At 43.3% G+C, this 23,068-nt stretch overlaps 1 protein-coding gene and 1 long non-coding RNA gene across 30 annotated transcripts in view; one reads left to right on the top strand and one right to left on the bottom strand.

The window, feature by feature from the left end:
* Positions 1–23,068, top strand: part of CAMK2B (calcium/calmodulin dependent protein kinase II beta) — a 186,319-nt gene that overhangs the window by 100,601 nt on the left and 62,650 nt on the right. For 24 of the 29 annotated variants that reach the window (XM_077305582.1, XM_077305577.1, XM_077305574.1 and 21 more), the window contains exon 6: positions 16,975–17,047. In XM_077305582.1, coding sequence (XP_077161697.1) covers positions 16,975–17,047 — 73 coding nt within the window. Of the gene's footprint in view, positions 1–5,007; positions 5,081–16,974; positions 17,048–23,068 lie in introns of all 29 variants that reach the window. The other 5 variants (XM_077305576.1, XM_077305581.1, XM_077305579.1 and 2 more) reach the window with 1 other exon arrangement.
* LOC143821522 (uncharacterized) lies at positions 14,699–21,849 on the bottom strand. Its single transcript, XR_013225827.1, has 4 exons — positions 21,753–21,849; positions 17,476–17,597; positions 16,940–17,113; positions 14,699–15,260 (listed from the first exon to the last, which is right to left on the bottom strand). It is a non-coding gene; the product is annotated as an uncharacterized LOC143821522 (long non-coding RNA).

The following is a 23,068-nucleotide window of genomic DNA, read 5'->3' as shown; positions in this document are numbered from 1 at the left end:
GAAGGAACTACAAAGTTGGAATTGGAGGGTGTCAGAAGAGTGAGGTTAATGTACCACTTGGCTGTGTAGTCTCCTTTCTTCTTTAAAATGGGTTCTTGCAATAGAGAAGTTTTTAGGGAACTTCTTAACATTTTGGTTGCATTTTTCAGTCCAAACCAGAGGTGAATTCTCAGACAAAACCATAGTCTTAGAGCAAGTGACAGAACTTAAGATGTGTATCTGGCTTGGGCTTCTTTGCAAAGCCTTTTTGGTGCCTGAGCATACCTTCCGAGGGTGGGGGCGAGGGCAGGAATATAATGGTAACTGAGCATACTGACAGTTGACATCCCCTTTTAATGATACTCTAAAATAAGCCAGTTCACTTCACTCAGTCTACCTCAACTTGTCTTATGGCTGGGACATCCCTGTTCCTTTCCTATAACCAACAGATATAGGAAATATCAGTATGGGATATTGGATAATAAAGAGGCTTTAGATCTCTTCAGGGTTGGCTAAACAACAGCCACCAAGCCACTGTGATGTACTTAATGCAACACTCAAGGCTTGTTCCAGATACCAGCTCAACCATGAAGCTCATGTGTGATCGTTATATTAGAGTTTGTCCTTCATCCTAAGAACTTGGGGCAATAATCACAATGTTATCCATACAACAACCTTAAAGTAGTATAGTTTGGGAAATGGTGATTATCCAGTGTATATCAATCCATGGACAGAAGGCACACGGAGTTCTCCTATCTTCCTCTCCATTCCTACAGCTCCTTTCGACATCCAGAAAATTCATTCCAGGGCTTGTGGCACCAGGGTAGAGGCAAAGCTGTACAGGTCAGTGGGCTGGAGTGAGGAGAGACGCCAGGATGAAATCAGTTGTGTTCCTCAGTGAAGAGGAAGGGGCAGTGAAGCAATTTCATTCCCTTTTCCCTCCTCACTTCAGCCACTCCACTGAAATCTCTGTTCTTCCATGAGAGTTCTGCAACCCTGGGAATGATTCTTCTGGGAAACGGGAAGGGCTCCAATAACAGAGAGCAACTTTGAGCGCTGGTAGGATACAGATTACGCTTCTTCACAAGGTTGTTACTATGATAAAGTTAGTATCACTCTATAGCAGGGGTAGTCAACCTGTGGTCCTCCAGATGTTCACGGATTACAATTCCCATGAGCCCCTGCCAGCAAACGTGGCAGGGGCTCATAGGAATTGTAGTCCATGACCATCTGGAGGACCACAGGTTGACTACCCCTGCTCTATAGGATTACTGCCTTGAGTGCAGTATCTCAGTCTGAGTAAATTTCCCTCTCTTTCACTTGTAAAAAAAAAAGAGTCCTTTCCAGATGTTGCAGGTGACTGAGATATTCTGGAAATTGTCTTGTCCTCCTTTAAAGCCATCTGAGCAAGCAGCTGCTGCCACATCTTATGGTTGGGACATTTCATCTTTGAATGATGTAGGCTGTGAAGAAGTACTTCCTTTTATCAGTCTTGAATCTACCAACACATCAGCTTCTTTGGGTGACTCCAAATTCTACTGTTGTGTGTGAAGGAATAAATTCTACTATTCTCCATACAATGTGTAACACTACGCAACTATCATGCCCTTTCCCCTTTTGTCATGTTTTTTTCTTTAGTACTGAGGTATAGCATTATGTATTCAGTTACTTCCCTATATCAGAAATTCTGTCCTGAAGGGAAGGTGCCACTGGGGGTTGGTCTAGCCTCTCCACAGTGAAAAAGAATTTTACATGGGGAAGATCTTCAAACATGCAATTCCCCTTCTGTAGCACATGATTGCTCTGAATGTACAGCTTGACTCTTAAGATGTTTTTCATCAGGCTTGTTCCTTGTTCAATCCTCTGGGATTGCCAGCTGAAGTTCAGAATCCAGCGATGATTACAAAGTTCATCTTGATTTCCAAGCATCTAGCTGAGTTTTGCAGGGTAAGAAAATTGTTTTGGAGACATAATGAAGTAACAGCTGAATGAGGAAGGATAAAGGAGGAATGGTAGTGAATAGCACTTCTACAAAGTCTGTTTTCATGTGTTGTTCCATCTCCAATACATGTAGTGTCCTTTTCTAGCATCTCAGACTTTGCTTCTCTATAATTCTGTGGTGATGCTGCACTTGGTAACTGTTAGTCACACGAAAGAGGGGAAAGCAAAATCTCTGGTGCTTGGTCTTCCCTTTCTTCTTCCATTCTGTAAAGATTTGATCCCCTTTTAGATCAAGCATCATGGCCATCCACCATCTTCATTTCCTTCTTTCTTTAGCTCCCATGGGAACCAAGACTCTTTGGTTGACTGGGTTCTTCACTGTTACACGTGTAGAATTCTTCTATTTGTTTTGCGAAATATCACATACATATGTACCCATTTCTAAAATAGATTTGTGGAGGAGAATTGTATAGCTATAATGTGGCAAAGGTGGGTTTAGGGTTGTGAAATACAGAAACAGTTTATTTACTCAAGGCCAAATGCAAGTTCATTGGCTCACAACACTACAACATGTCTACAATAAAGTCAGGTTTTGGCATGATTTGTCCTTGTCAATGTTAGCACTTATTCAGATAGATGCAGGCGGGTAGCCATGTTGGTCTCTGAGGCAGCTGAACAAAGTTTGAGTCCAGTGTCATCTTTAAGACCAATAAAGATTTATTCAAGGCATAAACCTTAGGGTGTATGCACATTTCTTCAGATACATTTAGTAAATTCACACTTTATACTGTAATAAATGAAAACTACTATTAGAATTTTATGCAATTGGTTTTTTAGTTGTATTTACCTCAGCACTAGTAATACTGTTTGGACAAAATAAAACACCCTTACGCTTCTTTAAATTTCTTTGATATTTGTCATGATCTCAGCTGACGGTAACAGGGCTGTTTTCTTTGTTTAAACTATGTTTTTAATCTAAGTGCATCTGCCAGTTCTTCAGTCTTAAAAATTCTCTAAAGTTTTATCTTTTCCCCTAACTTTGCACATGCTTGTGTATTTCAGTATCCTCCAGATGTCTCTTTCTGAGCTTCCTTTATGTGTTAGGGTTTGTATGCTCCCTAAGTTATCTCTGTCTTTAATCAAGGCATATGGCGTACAGATTGGAAGCCATTTGGATACAACACATGGCTGGCACTAGAAACTGACAAACACGTAGGGGTCTATAAATGTTTGAAGGATTCTATGAAATGACCTCATGCAGCCCTTAATTCATCCATCACTAGTGGGCATGATGGTTTTAAAGACCACCAAAGCATGAGCAGCACACTCTTGCTGATAGTAGGAAAAAGATGTGTACTTCCTATACCTCAAATGAAAACCTGAGGAACAGGAGCAAGAGTGTTGAGTATCATGTATACGAGATGTAGGAAGCATGAATCAGAGACAACAAGATCCCATGGACCAAGAAACAAAATATTAGAGATTTGAAAGGAGATGTGTCAATACGGGCATGGCCTTATAACCAATTATGGTGTTTATTTGTAGTGCTAAATTCCATATAGCTTGAAAGGCAAATGTTGGGGAGATGCAGGGGGCATGTGTTGCATGTCCTGTCCCCCACGTGGGTCCTTGAATATGTTTGGAGGTGTGAGGCTCTCTTTTTCACTTTATGCTGTGTAGTGCTGCAAAGATGAGTATCCATTCAACAAAACCACAGTGATCCTTTAAAGTTTAAATCTGCTTTTAATCCGTATTGACTGAGAAAAGTTGTACTTTTATATTAGCCTACATAAAAACCTCAACCTTTGGTATTCTTTATTGTGTGTATTTAGGTAAGGTTGGAGAGTGGAACTGTGGCACTAGCGCAGCAGGCATAGAAGTGGATTGGGAAAAGTACAACACATAGCTGGAAAGAAGAGGCATGGGAAGAAAAAAAAGGCAAGGGGTTCTTAGGACAGAGGCCTGGAGTGATAATTGAGGAAATATCTCCAGAGTCGCAGGGTGCCAGAGTCTGAAACAGACTTACATTAGAATAGGGTTGAAAGGAGCTGTGAGTAGGAGCCTAGTTTTGGAAAATTAAAATGGGCTAAAGGTGTATTAGGATCATGTCCACATGGGATTATGGCCCAGCAGTCCAGATGTGCAGGTGTTTTTATCCCACAATAGTTCCTATGAGAAAGATTTCTAGACCATCTTGGGTAAAGTGGTTTACACCACTAATTTCCTATACTAAGCATGTGGTTATTCTGGGGGGGGAACTTCTTTCCCTGGGATATTTCCAGTGCACATGGTTTTGGACTGGGTTATCTGGGCATGATCTGTCTGCCTGGTGAATCCAAGAACATAACAACTGATGATTTTCCAGGCCATGAATACCTCTTGGGAACAAATGCTTCTCATGAAATCACCTGGCCATACCCATTGATGGTGTCTTCTTATTTATGTGATCATGTCATGGGTTTCTTCCCCAGTCACATGCAAGGGGATGTTTCCCCTCAGTTCTTTTTTGTTTTAGTTAAGATTGAGGTGAATGATAGGACTGTTTTTGCCTCTCTTCCCTCAGTAGAGGAGCTCTTTTCCACAACTTCTGTAGCCCCACTTGATCTCTTGGGGAGGGGGGTGGGGAGAGGGAGGGAAGGAAGACTCCCTTTGTATCTGCTCCCCCATTCTCAGACCCTGACTGCACACAGTTCCTGGTGCCATTAACAGCCATCTGCACACACCTTGTGATAACCCCCTGTGGTCTCTGAGCTTTCACAACATTGTTTCTCTCCTTCTCTTGTCCCCATATCCACCCTGCCCCGTGTCCCTTTCTGTCTGCCCATCTGTCTGTCCCTGTGGATCTTCTCTCTTCCCTGTTCCCCTTTTACTTTTAATCTCTGGGTTTTGTTTCCTGTCATGCATATTTGGGTTGTCTTCCTTCACCACCTTTTTCTATAACCTCCCTGTTCTCTGTTGTTCTTCTTTATACTTGTCCCACTTGTCTCTCCCATATGATTTCTTCACTTCCCCCAACCCTCGTTGTCTGCCCTCTCCTCCCCAACCTGCCTTCTCTCTTCCTCCCTCCCTTCCCGTTTTGTTTTGCAGTCACTGTATCCATCAGATATTAGAAAGCGTAACTTACATTCACCACTATGCCATTGTGCACAGGGACTTGAAGGTCAGTATATATATGCCTTTCACCCTCTCAGAATGTTGGGCGGGGAGCGTAGGTGTCTGCCATAATAGATTGAACCTGGACAGGTCCAACACTCAACCTGCCAGTTTCCTTTTATTTTTGGCATATCGGGGGGGGGGGATAAACTCAGAGTTGGTTTCTTCCCAGTCTTCTGAACTTGCATGATAAAACGCTTCTCTGTACACAACTGAAGCAAGACCAGTTGGGTCAGGCAGGTAGTGAAATCTGAGACTTCTCCCACCTGAGGTGATGCTTGACCCAGATGTTCCATCAGTTCCAGCATACCTGGGACCAGCAATTATTCTTTTCATATGAGAAAAAAAAAAGAGAAAGAAATGAAAGCAGTTGGCTTGATTCTATTAGCATTCACCATTTCATCTTTCCCATCCCTCCCCTCTCGTGCTTGTGTGCACGTATTCTTCCCTTCTCCTTCTCCCTTCTGATCTGCATCTTTTTATCTTGTTTCCCAAACTCCCTCCTCCCTGACTCTTGGCCCATTTTTTTGTTTGGACCAAAGCATTTGCTTGTTGCCTTCGAGGTCAGAGGTGATTCAATATATAGGGAATGTGGTGCATGATCATCAACCCAGACAAGGAGGGGCTCTGGGATCTGCTTGAGGTCTTGATTGCTGAAGCCGGTCCAGGTGATGACATTGCTCAGAGTACAATAGAAATTTGACTTAGAAACCTGAAAACATCCCTGAATCCATTCTGTTTTATGACAGGAGGGATGTTCTTGACTTGGATAAAAGGACAGCATTTGAGAATGTAGCTGTCATTCTCATGCAGCCTGTGAACTGATATCACACCATGGCTTTTGGTAGGAAATGCTCCTCACCGTGGACCATGTGCATGAGGATTTCCATTTTTTTTTCTTATGCAATCACTTGTATGCTCAAAGTACAGATCGTAGTGTTGTTCTTATATAAATATATATATGTGGTACATCTTAACTGAGACCTTTTGCATGCAGTTCTGCTTGCCCCATCTGAACGGTACAGTGAAGCTAAAGGGCCTGAAAGAGGGCAACAAAAAAACAATCGAAGAGATGGGTCACCTTTCTTAAGGGGAAAAAGGCTTGAATTTACAGCTTTAAAAATATCCTTAAGGACTTTGGGAGTGCTGTGGTTGGAACTTCAGGCAAGTATTTTGGCCCTAGTTGATATGGGCTGGGGCCTTAGCATTGAGGAAGGAAGCTTTATAAGACCTAAAGACATGTCTATCATTGCAGTCATGAAACTCTGTCATTGTGTTCTTCTGCCCTCACAGTAGTTAAGATAGAGGTTTGTTATCACGGACAGTCAAGGGAGGAAATGGAGGGAAACTCTTCACTCTAAAAAATTAATGGTTAGGAACCCACTTCCTTTGATGAGAAAGGATACAGAATGAATAAACTAAACTAAGTGGTGAGAATTTGTAGATAACCCAATTAAACGGATCAACTACCGTTTTAAGGCAAACAAGTTATTGACAGTTAACAGGGAATTCATTGATACAGAATGTTCTGGAAGGCTTGAACATAAGTGCGTTTGCAAACTGTCGTATTGATGAATATTAGATCTACCACTCCATGAAGTCAATTAAGTCATAAATGTATCAATATACATTACCCCAAATACAGTAGTAGCCTGCCTTTCACCCTGACATCCTAGCTTTCTGTGTGCAAGAAGCATTCCATCATGCTGAGATCCCACTTGCTTTCTAAAATGGTACCATTCTCAGGCGGGCTTACTACCTTACCAGCAGCAGGTGAGGACTAACAATTGTAAGACAGATTTCCTTCTGGGTATTGGGTCTTAAGATTGCTGCTATGTTTTAGGAGGCAAGCTAGCATAGCAGCAGCAGCAATGATGCAGTCTCAGTAGGAGCAGGAGTAGGGAAAGCCTACTCCTATGTGAGTAGATACAGGGTAGATACAAGCGGATGTGGCTTCAGGTCTGATGCCCCACGTTTGGTAGAGTGTGTAATCTAGTGTGGTGCCATAATAAAAGCCTCTGCAGTAAGATGAAGCCACCCAAGACTCTTCTCATGGGTGGGAAGTGGCTGTCCTCAACAGCAGCTCCTCCCAGCCTCTTGTGGAGTTATTTATCTTGCAGCACTATGTTGTGGATACTTTCTACCTAGATCACTTCCTCCGGTTCATCCCAGAACAGTTCCTCTCTAATTCCATTATAAACCATGGAGATGAACGTTTGCCCTGCTTTGATTTGTACTGACATTCACCTTCCTACAGGGAAACTAATTAATCTTTGTTTCCTTCGATAGAGTGCATTCTTCCCCTTTTCCTAATTTGCCTGTATGCTTTGGAGTCTCAATCTAATACTTTTTATTTTAAACTAATAATGTATCACATTAATATATGGTTTTGGTAGGGCTTTTAAGTACGTTGCTTTTAAAATTTCTAACTATAGAAATAACTTCCTTTTCCCCTAGTGGCTTGACATTTTGTAAAAACCTCCCAAGTAGGAGCCATGTACCTTTTGCACATGACTGGTTCTGAATACATAATCAATAGGAGTGAAAGGAGGCACAGCCTCCATTAAGAACATACTAATTTTTGACTTTCTATTACTGGAGCAGCATGTGGACAGGGAGGGAACCCCAGGAGCTTTCAGGGGGCTGTATTTTGGGAAGTCTAACCCACTACAGTATCATTTTTTAGGGAAGAAGAGTTTGCTTTCTTTCTCGCCTCTTCCTCTCAAAACTAACAGGACATAACCTCTCTCTTTCTTACACACACAGACAGAAAAGGGGCTGTTACCTATTTGGTAAGCAAGTGGCAAACAATAAATTTCTTGAACTAGAAATAGTGTTTTAGTAGCTAAAGTTTCAAATGCTGTAGCTAAAGAAAGCTCTCTGGTAGTAAGAGATTCTCCTATAGTCACCCACTCAGGGGGAGATTATCACATGTGCTGGGCAAAAAGCCAAAGTTCTTCTGGCACATTGAACTTGGCAACCTGCTCACAGTGCACAGGTGACTGACAGGCTAGCCCTGGGGAAAGGACAGGGCTATTTTTGGATCATGGCCATACTACGCTCCAGTTACCTAAAGGAGAGGTTCCTTCTCTTGCCTTGAGGTCCCACAGGTGACATTAAAGGACCCGTCACTACAGACTGAGTTAAATTGTGCAGTGTAGCTCCCAGCATGCAGGATGTTGCAGTCTAGTTCTCTGCACTTTTGGTCTTGTATGCAACTTGGGAAATTCATTTGTGCCCCGTTACCTGGGCTGGATGTTAATTGGAGCTACCAGTCATCTGGGGTAAAAGGTCAAAGTCCTGTCCAGCCTTCTGAAAGGCACACCTTCCCCCTAATCCTTCACTACTTAAAAGGTTTGTTTTACTTTAATAGAATGAAGGATTTGTAGTATGATCTTGAATGAGCCTAATGCTGTTTTAATTGGGATTAGAGGTGTTTGCTGGCATATGCTGCAGGCTACCCCTCCCTTCAGTTTTAAGTTTAGGATGCCAAAGGTAAGCACTTTAAAACTGCCATACAACAGCTCCAAAACAGAATCCAAGACGCACTAGCAAGCAATGATATCTGATCCAGTGCCCAAGTAAGGAAAGCATTCGTCTGCCAGCCTAGTGTACAATGGGAAAAATAAGGACTCTGCTTAGATTAGAAAATGTGTATTTGTTGAATGTGCATTTCCCACGAAGGCTCAGAGAGTGAATGTAGGTCCTTTGGTGACATTACGGAAGATGAGCAAATTCAGCAGGGCACTTGCTGCTCCAGTCGTGTCACTGATCTAGTTGTCTCCTGTTGCTTTCCTTTCGGCGGAAAGTAGAGAGCAGAAGTCGGGAAACGTTACTCAGGCAAGTGCAGTAAATAGGGAGACCGGGACCCAACAGAGGGATCTAATTAGCTTCTGGAGTCTGCCTTCTGATCTAGCCCAGTTACCAATTCAGTGACCTGAATCTTAGCAGGAAGAAAGCGCAATCACCGCATATGGGAGGATTGTTATCTGCCCAGAATGTAGAATTTCACTATTTCTACTAAGAGGTTCTTGCCAGTCTTTCTTTCCAGGTGTTGCCGCCAAATCACAGTGCTTGATGAGAACCCTAAAAATCCCAGCAGAGAGAGAAAAAGAGTACCTCTAAAACGTATAGGGGAGTCCCCATTCCCTTCCTAGACTTCTTAAAGTGAAGGCAAGTGGGGAGTACGGGCCAACAGAGTGAACGTGTCAAAATAGCCAGTGGGATCTTAGACCAGCACACTCATCAACATAGCAACCAAGACAACAGCCTGGCAACAGAAGCAGCTGCACCAGGATACCTTTAAAATACTCTTGAAAAGGGATGGAGCTCTCTGCCCTGTTCTGGAGCAGAAACTGCAGCTGCCTAGTTCAGCTGTAGACAGCAGGTAACCGAGCCTGATTCAGTTTCTGTTCATTCATCCAAGCCAAGCCAAAGCAGGAGGGAGAGGGAGACAAAGTGTGGGGAGATGGCAGAGCAAGAGGGTTTGCTTTCCATCGCAGTAGGGAACACAAGTGGGGTCACTGCTTCAGTTTGGCTCTCATCCACGTGGATTAGTGACTCTTTAGTCCCTTTCAACTATTTTGCCCCATGTTGATGAGGAAGTTAAAGGGTGCTAAAAGCCGTCCCTCGGCTCCTTCTGCTCAGACTGCATCAGCAGCCTGCCGTCCTGCAGAGGGAGAGGGCGTGAGGACAAGGCTCTTTCGATCAGCCTTCCCAACCAGCTGTCACCAGGGAGAGAGAAAGGCCCTTTCCCTTGATTAGCAGCCAGAACAACGGTTACATGCTGCTGCCCTGTCTTGTCAGATGTGGTCATATTCTCCTGTAGTTGTACACCTCCTTGTGAGTTTTCTTAATGGTGTCTATGGCAGGGGTAGTCAACCTGTGGTCCTTCAGATGTCCATGGACTACAATTCCCATGAGACCTCATGGGAATTGTAGTCCATGGACATCTGGAGGACCACAGGTTGACTACCCCTGGTCTATGGGATATAAATAATCATAATACATGCATATTGAAACTGGAGATTCAAATCCATGTTAATGATGGTTAGGACTGAGAGAGGGGGGACGGCTGGAGTGTCAGCAGGGCCATTCTTTGCAGCATTCTGTTTTCCTCCGGGCATCATATGTGCGAGATCGTGTCTGGCTCTCCGGGCGGCTGCCCTAAGATTATTGCTGCACCTTCTCTCTAAATTAGTCTACAGATTATCATCCCTCATCCCCCATGACAATATTTAATGCATGTCAGAGATCCCGCGTGCACATTTTGCCAGGCCAGGGATCGCCTCCGCAGGGTGGAGCGATGTTCAACTTCCACTGTGCAGTTAGGATGATATTTAGAGTGGGTGCTTCATCTCCGTTTTTGAAAGGCAGGTATTGGGTGTCTGCATCTATATGGCGCTTGCTTGGTATGCTGTCTGGGATTGGTAAAGGAGTGGTATACTTGTGTGTTTCTCTACTATAGGGACTGGAGTGAAGACTAGGTGTGCATGTGAACCGAATCTTAAGTCCTGCAATTCCAGTTAGTGAACCAGAGGCATGCTGAGTTGCAATGTTCCTAATAAACTTGGGTGGCAAGTTTTAGAACTTTGATTTCCCTCTTTAAAAAAATCACCAGTGTAAAAGTGTCAAAGCTGTCCTAGTAGTATGATTTCACAATCACAGTCCAGCATAGGAAGGAAAAGCTGTTCAATAGAGGAAAAGATGGTATGGACCTGATGAAGGAAGGAGGTACAACCTTGCATGCAGAAGGTCCCAGATTCCTCCCCTGGCATCTGTTCAAACAAACTCAGGTAAGAGGTGTTGGGAGAGATTTTTACTTAAGATGGGGGTAGATGGTCAGAGTAGATAGGACTCCCATAGATAGCTTCATATCTTAAGGTTTTTTAAAAAATACCCTCAGATATTCTTTCCAAGGATTGATCAAACATGTTACGAAAATTTGTGCCTTTTATGGAAATGCCAAAATGTTTTTGAAATCTCATTTGGAAGCGTGTGAATGTTGAGGTGGACAGAGGTCTAGAGAAATGCCTCTCCAATTTCACATAGCTTCCATTCTATATAGAGATATATTATTGATGTTTATTCCTCAAATGACATTTTTGTCTTTTGGGTGACCTTTCCCTCCCCATGATAGAATTCTGTGAAAACCAGTGAGCTTCTGAAGGACAACAAGTGGGAGCTCAACATTTTCAGGATTCAAGAGCTCTCTGTTGAGATGAGCTTGTTCATCTACATCTTGGGAATATTGATTTTCCGTGCATCAGTGATGCATGGCATAGAACAGAGTAATCACTTGTTTGCAGGGATCCAAATAACTTATAGAGTACCTGAATAAGAGCAGCTTCATTTTTAGGTGGACATTTAAAATTGCTGTGCATACCTCAAAATATGAATGTAGTACCTACCTACCTACTGTGGCCCCATAGTTTGTAGGGCACGTGATATCAAAGTCTCTGCAGGCTTCCTCTGCTGTTTCTTCACATTTCTAGTCTTTTCCCTTTAGTCTTGACAACGTGGATACGCCCAGCTCTTGCTCAGCATCTTGTTGGTATCTTTGTTGCCCTTTCGCCAGTCTCATCAGTTCTGTCTGTCTCTGTTTCCCTTCTCTCTCAACGCCCGTTGGGGAGGGTTAAAGGAAATGGCTAGCTGCATGAAGATAATCAAGCACATATCATGTGTTTCAGAATGGCACAGAATAGTCTGTTTCCGGGGTGGTGGTGTTGGGGGGGGGGGGGGTCCGTGAGTAAGCCTAAATGTTACTTCTGCTTTTTTCTTGAACACACATTTCCAACATGCAGTCTCTATTTCTAAGTATGGCTTAAGAAATTTCAGGCTAAAGTTGTTAAATACAATAAAGTATTAAGGACAGCTACAAATGCAGGTTCTTGATTCTGTAGACATATAAGCATTTAATGAAGCATTTCACAATAACTTGTATTAGATATGGAAGCTATATTTCATATATGGCATACATTCTTTCCAGCAAGAAAATGGGTGGCCAGTTGTTCTGTTGAACAGCCTGATACCTACAGTCAAGAATGGTACAATTACTTCATCTCTAACTTGAATTATTACACCACCTTTGTGTTAATTACACAACAACAATATATGGGATACAGTCTCTGTAGGGACAAAGTGGATCATTTGAATGGATCTGCCTGTAAAGACTCATAAGGATTACGGATTGTAAAGCATTATAACACATTAAAGTAAAAGCTCTCCTATATTTTGGTACACTTACATATTTTAAAAAGAGCTTATATATTTCTTGAGTACTGGAAAGTTGAGATCTAGATTAAAGACAAACAAGATCTACGTACCACAGCATGCATATTCTGGTAATCTGTGTTACAGATTCTTTGCTTAACTGATGCCTGGACCTGCCTTCTGCAGATTGTACAACAGTAAAACTGGGATAGAAAATCCAGCACTTTTAATTTCTTGGATTAAAACTTTCTTCCAATTGATCAGAAATATATCAATACTGAAAGGCAAAACTAGAGGATGGATCTCTATGGCAAATTATTGGGCAAATGTTTAAGGGAGAAATCATTGCAGTAGCGGTTAATGAACATAATCCCATAATATCCAGTGACATATTTAGGGTGTCCCAGGATAGCTGTATGGAATCAAACTTGTATTATCTCTATCTTTAGATTGTATCCACCAAGCCAGATAGGTATACCATAAAATAGTTAAGGCACATTTTTGGCAGGAACAAAATGTCTCTCTTTGACATAATAGATTCTTCAGCAATGTTTTGGGGATGTTGGAGATGTCCAGAATAATGAAATGCAGAGCCCAAATTCTTAAGGTGCTACACTTGTTCCAGCAGATACCCATCCATAAGCCAGTTAAATTTAACTCTGCTGTTTGAAAAGATGGTAACGTTAGTTTTGATTACAAGTTCTCATTTTTGCAATACTTTGCAAATTCCTTATGTATATGTGAAAGATCCAGTCTAGTTTGAGAACACATACATCAACATACAATAAAGTATTGATTTTAGAGTTGGCTGACTTGGGAAGTTGGAATCAACTTTCTTTTTTTTTGAATGAGGATCAGATTGTTTAAATAGAGATTAAGTAGAATTCTGTCCCTTCCTGGTTTGTAGCAAACCATGATTTGTGCTTTCCCTGCAAACCAAGACTAAGTCATGGCTTGCTCATAGTCTGCAGTTCTGTTTTGCAAAAGTCTGTCAGTTTGGGGCACATAGGGGAGTAATTGTGTACAGAACTGGGCACGTTCACATCATCTCAAACAGTACTTGTCTGATCTGAACTGGGTTGTACTTTGTGGAATGATCCTTTGAATGGAAAGAACTCAGTGGTTTTTATGAGTTGGGGCGGGGGGCTTGAGTTGAGCGTAGTGAACCTACAAAATGTGTTTCCTTTTACTGCAGTTGTGTCGTTGCCTATTTAACAGTAGGACAACTTCCCTAGCATATGTGAAAAACTTACAGTGCTGTTCTTTTGCAGTTACAATACCCTGAAATAGTCTGGATTTTCTTCAAAGTTGCCCGGTCTCCCCAGTTGGGGAAGATTTTTTCCCATTTAAGTTTCTAAGAACCATTCCAAGCTCCTATCAGGCTAAGCTGTCCTGACTTTCCTAACTTGTCCCCATGCTGTTTCAATGCAGCATCAACACCGTGATGGAGGGCCCACTCTTCCTTAGTTTTTGAGTCATTGGAAATTTAATGCATGAATGTCTTGCTGACTTCCAGTGTAATCCGAAGTAAAACTGAACCCTTCTAAGGGTGTCAGTCTTCCTAGGACAGCTAGATTTGAGTCCAGTAATATCTTACAGAAAATCATGTTGGTCCCCAAGGTGTTGCTGGACTCAAATCTAGCTGTTCTACTGGAGACCAACACATGTAACCTTTGAAATGATCTTCTTAGGACTACACTGTTTGTCAGCCAGTTCCAGAGGCTTACGTGTTAGGGTAAAGCAGTAGTTACTACACTATGGGTTGCCGGGGGGGGGGATTAATCATAGAATCATAGAGTTGGAAGGGGCCACACAGGCCATCTAGTCCAACCCCCCTGCTCAATGCAGGATCAGCCTAAAGCAGGGGTAGTCAAAGTGCGGCCCTCCAGATGTCCATGGACTACAATTCCCATGAGCCCCTGCCAGCATTCGCTGCCCATTTACTGGCAGCGGCTCATGGGAATTGTAGTCCATGGACATCTGGAGGGCCGCACTTTGACTACCCCTGGCCTAAAGCATCCAAGAAAAGTATGTATCCAACCTTTGCTTGAAGACTGCCAGTGAGGGGGAGCTCACCACCTCCTTAGGCAGCCAATTCCACTGCTGAACTATTCTGACTGTGAAATTTCCCCCCCTGATATCTAGCCTATATCTTTGTAGGATAGGAACAACGAAGAGGATGCTCAGAGTGGCTGAGTGGCAAATGTGGGTTTGTGTGCATGCTATGGGAAATGGCCATGAAATAGCCTATTGCTCAGTAAACAATAAAGCTCAAAAAGAAAACAGAAGCTAGTTTATAGTTAACTGACCTGCAGTTCCTTTGCTGTTGGTTAGGGAAGGGGACAGTAGCATGTAAATTACTTTTTAAGTCGGTTGGGTCCTGAAAACTACAGTAAGTTTAGAAATAAGTCTTACTTCAAAATGTTTGAGAGCCACTGAGATAGAGATGGATTGTTTGTACTTCACACATTATGTTTCCATGAGAGTTATTAGGAAAATGTATTGTGGAAACAGGCGGGCGTCTTCAGTCATGGCCGTCCCTGGCCTCCTTTGCCCCGTTCTCAGAAGACAGCCCAAGAAAGCCCGAGGTCTTTGTTTTCAAACATCATGGATTGTTCTCTTGAATTGTTATTGACAAGAAATGTCTAGTCTTCCCCACATTCACCATGGAGCCTCTTGGACACGTATCAGCTTATTATAGAGGCTCTCAGTTTTATGCGCTCTCTGTGCAAAGGTGACTTGTAATCCTCTTAGTGGGGTACATTGTACATAGTGCCCCTGCTCTGCCTGTATAGGTTCCCAGAGAATAGCATTGGTGGAGACAATTTGTGTACCATTGTTCATTGCATTTGTGTACCATTGTGCCATATGCACTCATGTATTCTTCTTACTGCTGGTAATGCAGTTCTTTAGGATCCATTACTAGAAATTTCTCTTCCTTCTTCTCCACTTGCTTGTCTGGTTTCTATGGAGAACTATTAAATAAAACAGATGATATTCAAGGAAGCAAAGTATTTTAAAGGGAAAGTCAGGAAAAGGTCAAGAGACTTGTTGCTACGTGCTCCCAGAAGTTGGCACTAGGTGCGACAATAACTAAAGCAGGTGGATGCGCTAGAAGATTTTTCTCAAGTAAATATTTTTCTCTTTTGGCATCTGAGGAATTGAACCCCCCCCCTTCTTCCAAAGGACTGTAAAAGCAGAGCTGGGGCTTTGTGAATACGGAGCTTAATTAAGAGGGAAGCCAGCACTGTGTAGTGCTTAGGGATGGTGGCTATTTCAACAGTCCATATCACTTCCTCCTGCTTGGGGGGAGAGGGAGCAAAATGGATGGTTTAAATGGCTTGTAGCCATTTAAGCCTATCTGCTAATGGGCAGACAGATTTAAATGGCCCAACCCCCTGAGCTAGACAAATGATCTGGGAAATGTTTTTTTTTTGTGGGGGAGGGGGACAAATTGGTCAAATTTTTGACAAATTTAGGATCATGAACTGGTTCATGGTCATGCAGAAGAGTTGGTTGTTATACCCCGCTTTTCACTACCCAAAGGAGTCTCAAAGCGGCTGATAATCACCTACCCTTCTCCCCACAATAGAGGTAGGCGAGGCTGAAAGAACTCTGACAGAACTACTCTGTGAGAACATCTCTAACAGGACTGTGACTAACCCAGGGTCAACCAGCTGGTTGCATGTGGATTAGTGGAGAATCCAACCCAGCTCACCATATTGGAAGCCACCACTCTTAACCTCTACACCAAGCTGGCTCTCTACTTTGGATGTCTGGCTGGGATCCGGGAAGTCCAATTTTGAATCTCTACTGTGCCCTGAAGCTTGCTGGGCAACTATGAGCCAGTCACATTTGTACAACGATCTACCTCATAGAGTTGTTCCAAGGGAAAAATTGAAGAGGGAGACACTGGCAGGGGCTCATTGGAATTGTAGTCCATGAACATCTGGAGGACCACAGGTTGACTACCCCTAGGGTAAAAGACATTCCTGAGGGAGAGAGAAGGGATTGCTGATTTCCTTTGATACTCCCAAGTCATTCTGTTCTTCTGATTGATTGATTGATTGATTTGATTTTTTGTACTGCCCTCCTGGTCCGCTAGCTCAGGGCAGTTCACAATATTCCATATAGACAATGGTTAAAATGCAATGAATTAATTAGACAAAAATATAAAATTACTTTAAAATAAATGTAAGATGATCAGTGCAATGTCAACAGTGACAACCCATTTTCAAGTGCTGGTGATCTCCTCCCAGGCCAGGAGTTCTTACAGAAAATAGTAAGTAGATGGTAGGTAGGTGGGGCCTGTCCTTAGCACAGCATTCACACTGGTGATGCTCTTGACCCCCTCCCCCCATCTACTTTGGCATTTGTTATTTGGCTTAAGAGGATTTCAGTCAGCTTTGCATTTTCCTTTTCTGGGGGAGGGTAACTCCCCGTTTTCAATTCTATTCTCACTTTTCTAGGATTTGTGTCTGTATTTTGGGGTTTCTCCTTTTGCAGTTAGCACGTGAGAGGAGAGGGAGTCAGATTCCTTTATTTTTCCATTCTCCTTTCCCTCCTTTTCCTGTTCCTTCTCCTCCTCTTCCCTTTCCTTATTTCCCCCCCATTATTCCCCCCCCCACCAGCCTGTGTGGTTGTTACCACTCACCGTGAACTAACACGCCCCCTGGTGTTTGCATGCAGTCATTGCATCCAGCAGATCCTGGAGGCTGTTCTCCATTGCCACCAAATGGGGGTCGTCCACAGAGACCTCAAGGTGAGTTTTCTTCCCCACTGCTCTGTCCGTCTGTCCGTCTTTGTATCTTTGCATGTGTTTTTTTTCCTGAAAAAGAAGTGAATCAGTTCTGAATTTGAGATCTAATTTCCTGAAAATCCCAAAACAGGGTCCTCTGGGAAATAAGTCAACGTAAAACCAGCAGCATTTGAACTGGGACATTCCAGACAGCCCAGTCAGAAATCAGCTTAATGATGCCAGTATATGTGTTGTAGTTTTTGCTGTGATTCTCCCTCTGGCACGGCTGACCAATGGGGATCCATATCCCAAATGCACTTGGTCAAACCTGCCATCCCAGAAAGAAGAAATTGTCCATCTTCTAGCCCCCTCTGGAGGTAATTGTGGAACTTGAGACACTCACAGACTTTAAACAGTTTATGCACAGTTGTGATCATGGAACTGGTGCTTACCACAGTCTTGCAGAGCTGAACTTCTGGGTTTTTGTCCAGGTGGCATTTGCTTGGTGGGGAGGGTGGAGGGAGGAGTTTGCCTGGGCTTTGTTGCCACTCAGTGGTAAAATCGCAAACTGCACCTTAATTTGAAGCCAGAAGTGAGGTAGGGTGCTTAGAGATACGTAGCAGAGTAATCACACTTAAGAGGTCATCCAGAAGGTCCTAAATTCATGGAATAAGAAAGCTATTTTATGTGTTCCTGGTCCCAGCATCAATGCTCATCAATCCTTGCTAGTCTACATGGCCAAGGAGGGCCAGAGTAGATATTGCCTATGCTGCGTTTTCACCATAGCTGGCTTGTTTTGCGTGTTGTGGCATTTACTGGGATGCTTCCTGCATTTCTAGCCACATGCTATTACAGATACAAATGAACAAAAAACCCCAGACCATTAAGACCTTCTGGATGAACCCTGAAGTTAAGAATATTGCCAATCCTAGTGGACTTTGGTTTCTTTCAAACGGGCTATGAATGCAATTGGGACCTAGCCGTTCCATCCTTCCTAGCATCAAGGAAGGCTTTTCTGCCTCTAGAAGTGATATCAACCATCCCTAGCATTGTTACTCCCATGCCATCCATAATCCCAAATTTATGCCACTCATTTTGACTCCTGAATGCTTTGGGGCTGCCCCATAACATCATAGAATAGCCCAGTCTCTGTAACAAAGTCATTTTGCTTTTGCATGCTGCATGGTGAAGTATAGCCCACCCACCCCTCTGGCAAATTTGAGCTGATTTCTGGGCAGCTGTCAGGTGATAGTCCAAGGGGAACATGGTGTTAGGGTTTGAGGCAGTGGAATTGCTATGCTTTCAATAAACAACTCATTATTCAGCCCCCCCCCCCAAACTGCTCCCTGCCTTTTCCGCTTTCCTTTAGCCATTCCTCTTCCCACCCTCAACCATTTCCAACGTTTCCCTCCTCCATTGGTGGGTTTGTGGGGCGAAGGTTTCACATGAGCAGTGTCTCCCGTAGATGAAGTGGATGTAATTTCTCTGCAGATGTTTGCATGCATTATGTCTGGTTTAAATGTGCGCAAAATTACTCGTTTTCTGTCCCTTACTGTATTGGGTTCTTGTTATCTGTTTGTTTGTTCCCTGTTTGGCCTCTTTACACTAGTTCAGGAGGCCCAGAGTAATTTAACATTATAAAGAGGATCTGCTTGACGAGTGTTACGAACACTCTTCCATAAGTTCAGGTATAGCATTGCCCACATTTGTCGGAGTGGCAGTGGGATAAAGGGGAGCCTTATGACGACAATTCTGTGTTTGTGTGTGCAAGATGTACTTAAAACCTGCTTTCTGGGGGGGGAGGGGGGGAATGTGGTGTTTCTGTTGGCATTTGCAAAGATTCCGGGCTTCCCCTCCACCTCCACTGTAATTGCTGCTAGATTTTCCCTTTGGGCTGAAAAACATGAATTTGAACCAGAGGTAAATATTATAAAGCTGAAAACCGAAGCTCTGCTAGCTTAACCTTCTGCTTAACAAAGGCAGCGCCTGGTTATTTCGTGCCTCACGCTAACAGGTAGGCTCCGTTTGGGCTAGAAGAGTAGCACTCAAGTCCTGGCTCTTTTTCTCTGAATCGCTTACATAGCTAATGGCCTTGCTTTCACAATTGCCAAATGAGGTTTTGCATAAAGATCTGGAATCTGACAGAGACAAGATCTGGAACAATTTGTACGTAAAAATGTCCCCAGAACCTTGGCCAATGTTACTGGATTCGCAGGGCCCGTTTTGCTTTGCGTTCTGCCATGTGACATTCTTTAAACGGCTTATGCAAGCCGCCTGCTTCACGCTGCTTTGAGAACTTGGCTTCCAGTCATAGAACTTTCTTCTAGGGCAGGGGTAGTCAACCTGTGGTCCTCCAGATGTCCATGGACTACTATTCCCATGAGCCCCTGCCAGCAAGTGCTGGCAGGGGCTCATGGGAATTATAGTCCATGGACATCTGGAGGACCACAGGTTGACTACCCCTGTTCTAGGGGATGTTGAAACAAAGTGTTGGATGTTAAACATGCGTTCTCCCGCTTTGTCTAGTCCTCGGGCAATCTTCTATTTGTATATCTAGATTAGTGCCATTTGAAACTGAACGTCTGCTGTTTCCGAACTCTTGCCCTTCATGTTTTGTTTTTTTTTAATACAATGAAGTAGTGGCACTCAGCTACCTATCATAGACAGCATGCAATATCCCCCAATTTAAATAAATAAATGAAAACATGATTTAATTTGGTACTGGCCCTTTGGTGCAAAATGTATGTCCTGCTTGGTCAGCATGTCTACTGATGGGTGGTGATCTGATTTTTGCCATCAAACTCAACCTTTGATTTAGATTTGGTACTTCCTTTTGTTGCCAAATTAAGATAGACGGACAGACTATAATTGTGTGTGTTTATATGGCATTATGTCATTCAAAGACACATGGGGTGGGAGAAAGCAACCTCAATTATTCCAAGTGCGTTCTCTTTGTACAGCCTGTATACTGTTTATACCTGAGGATAAGGCAGCATCTCTCCAGCAGCCTTCACAGAAAAGATGTTGGGAAATTATTTTTACATAGTAATGAATGCTTTTGAAACTCAGATCATTCAGCCTTTTCATAGCATTAACTGTTGTTTAAAAAGCAGTCTTCGGAAACTGTGTAGAAGTCATCAGGTCAATGTCATCCTGTACATAGGAATATATGGGCCCTATACCGGTGCGAGTAATCACTGAATTGCCTTTTAGGTGTGAAATCCCCCAAACAAGCAGAATTAGATGGCACAGCTTACACACAATGAACATGTTGATTCATTTCCCAGCCTCTTGGAAAGATGGATTAATAAGTAAGTGGGTAAATTAAGACAAAGAGTACTTCTGCATATCACAGATTTGGCCACCAAGAGTGGTTTTGTTCCGTGAGCTTGATTAGTCAATGGTAGTTGGCCTTTCTTATTGATTGGGTAGTCTGCGTGGGTATTGGTAGAGGCAATGGGCATAGCTCTTAATGCTGACCTTATCTGAAGTATTCAGTTGCCTCACAGAGCTGTGTTGAGCTTATTGTTAATCAGTCTTTGAGATCTGATAGGGGTGGAGATGACCTTCGGGGTGTTTTTGGTCCTTGGCTGCTTCGGGTTTTGAGGTCACGATCAGCGCCACACATTACTCTGCGCAAGACGGTGTCTGAGACAGTTTTTGTACATGGAATTGTTCTCTGTGGGTGCTGGATATTAGTATGTAGAGTCATGTTCTGAGTGTGTTACATATAATTAAAAATGTGTGATGAACATAGTTTCTTCCACATCCAGTGAGCCTTCTAGGATGCATTCTTTCCTATCGATAGCCTCAGTAACTGGAATCATAAACATGAAAGTGGTAGAATTGCTTTACTGTACATGAGACAGAATTGTGGTTAGTCTCTCACATTTTATGTAAAGAAAATGGGGCCAGTTGTGGTACGGATCCTGGTGATTAACTCTTGATGTTGGATTTATGGTAGGTGGTGTGCCTTTCCATGCGCACCAGATTTTGGTGCTGAAGTAGGACAGTTCTAAGTGATGTTAAGTGAAATCACGGTAACTTCAATATGTCCTATTGGGGAGGAGGACAGCTGAAATGATAAAGCATAAAAAGCATAGTATTGAGCTCTAGCATGGCTGTTACATGCTTTGGGAGTGGGGGATAGATCCTCTTGCTGGAAGCATTTCTCTTTTCTCTTTCTTTCCCCCTAGTAGTAAAACTGAAGCAGCTCCCATATGACTAATAGCTAAGACGTTAGGGCAGGGGTAGTCAAACTGCGGCCCTCCAGATGTCCATGGACTACAATTCCCATGAACCCCTGCCAGCGTTTGCTGGCAGGGGTTCATGGGAATTGTAGTCCATGGACATCTGGAGGGCCGCAGTTTGACTACCCCTGCGTTAGGGGCAGGGTATCCGGAAGAGGCTGGAACTTGCAGTGATCGGCAAATATCAAAATGGTGTATAGTTGCCAGACCAGAATGTTGTTCTCTTCAAAGTGCCATTGTCCTTTCCCCTCTAGATTCTGGTTCTAGGAAAGACAATTCAATCTGGGGGGTTGACTTGTTCAGAATAGAAAAAGGCAGACTGCAGGGCCCTCCTCCTAATTTATCTTCCCACGTTGACGGGAAAAAGATGTGTTAAATGAACTGACGGCTGTGCGGTGTGATCCTAAGCATGTTGCCTGAGAAGTCAGTCTCACTGTGTTCAATGAGACTTATTCCCTGAGAATAATTACTCTGCTTACCCATTTGAAAATAAACTTTGAGGATTTTGGTGGAGTGTACGAGTCGGAGCTTGTCGGCTGCTTTTATCCTCTCTGGGTTCCTCACCGTGGTCTTCTTCCTAAAGACATTAAGAAGAAAATTGCATGGCGTGCAGGGCAGTACCTTTGCACAAAGACGCATGTTCATGTACAGCAGCCACACAGCTTGTCTTTAATCCATTGCTAGAACTGGCACACGCTCTCTTCTTATATTGTACCATTTCCAAGGGGGATATTTTTAACTAGAGACTTCTTTGTCTCTGCTGATTCTGAGCAGATCTATCTGGAAGTCTAGACAACCTACTTGAGGATGCGAGGGAAAGTGTGACACAAAGCATATCTGATTAATCTCAGCCGATGGAGCAAAGGATGGAATGGAGGGGAGCCCTTTTTTGTGCATGCTTGATGAATAAAATGTTGTCTACTGTGTTGTTGTCCATTTACAAACTGGAAATCCAGGGGAGCACAATTATGCTCGGTTTCTCTCATACTGCAGCCAGAGATGTGGCGCCTCTTTAGATTCTTAAAGGGGTAGCATTTGAAGGACCTAAGATCGCCAGCCCAACCCTCTGCTGCAAAATGGGATGATCCACTTGTTGCCCCTTCATCAACAAAACTATAGAATGCCACCAACAACGTACTGCAAGCAGGAGATAGATACACAACAGAAAGGTGCCTGTAAAAGAGATGGCTGCAGAACATTCAAGCAGACACAAGTTGCTGGGGAAATTGTTCTCTTCCTCTCTTAATCAGGATGCAGAACTGTCTTGCCAAAACACTAGGCTTTAGCTGTAGCAGGGCCTGATGAACAAAAGAACCCTTCAGTTTTCCTAGTATCCCCATTTCCTTTTGCAAAACATACTGGCACCACGGTGGGACCTTGGGAGATGCCACACGATAGGTAAAAGGGAAGGTAGAAGCTGCTACCCTACTATGAAGTAATACCAGGTTAGCATACCGATCGAAACAAAGAGTTTGTTCCTCCTTTTTCTAGTCTGGACTGCTACTTTGCAGGCCTGTGACTACAGTGATAGACTTAACGACAAAGATCAAACTGATTTTATTCAGTTGCACTAATCTTAACATTAAAAGGCCCAAATTACATTTTCTACATGTTGGCTCTGAGAACAGTCCTTGTAAGCAGCAGAAGAAATTGATCTCTTTCTGTGTGTCCCTTTGCAATAGCCTTGGAGTGCCAGAAGGTGCCGGGTACTTTCCCGTAATCCAGGGGTAGTCAAACTGCGGCCCTCCAGATGTCCATGGACTACAATTCCCACGAGCCCCTGCCAGCAAATGCT

The sequence above is a fragment of the Paroedura picta genome, chromosome 12 (genome assembly GCF_049243985.1).
Source record: "Paroedura picta isolate Pp20150507F chromosome 12, Ppicta_v3.0, whole genome shotgun sequence".
In the NCBI taxonomy this organism is placed as follows: domain Eukaryota; kingdom Metazoa; phylum Chordata; class Lepidosauria; order Squamata; family Gekkonidae; genus Paroedura; species Paroedura picta.
This window is presented reverse-complemented; position numbering and strand designations above follow the sequence as displayed.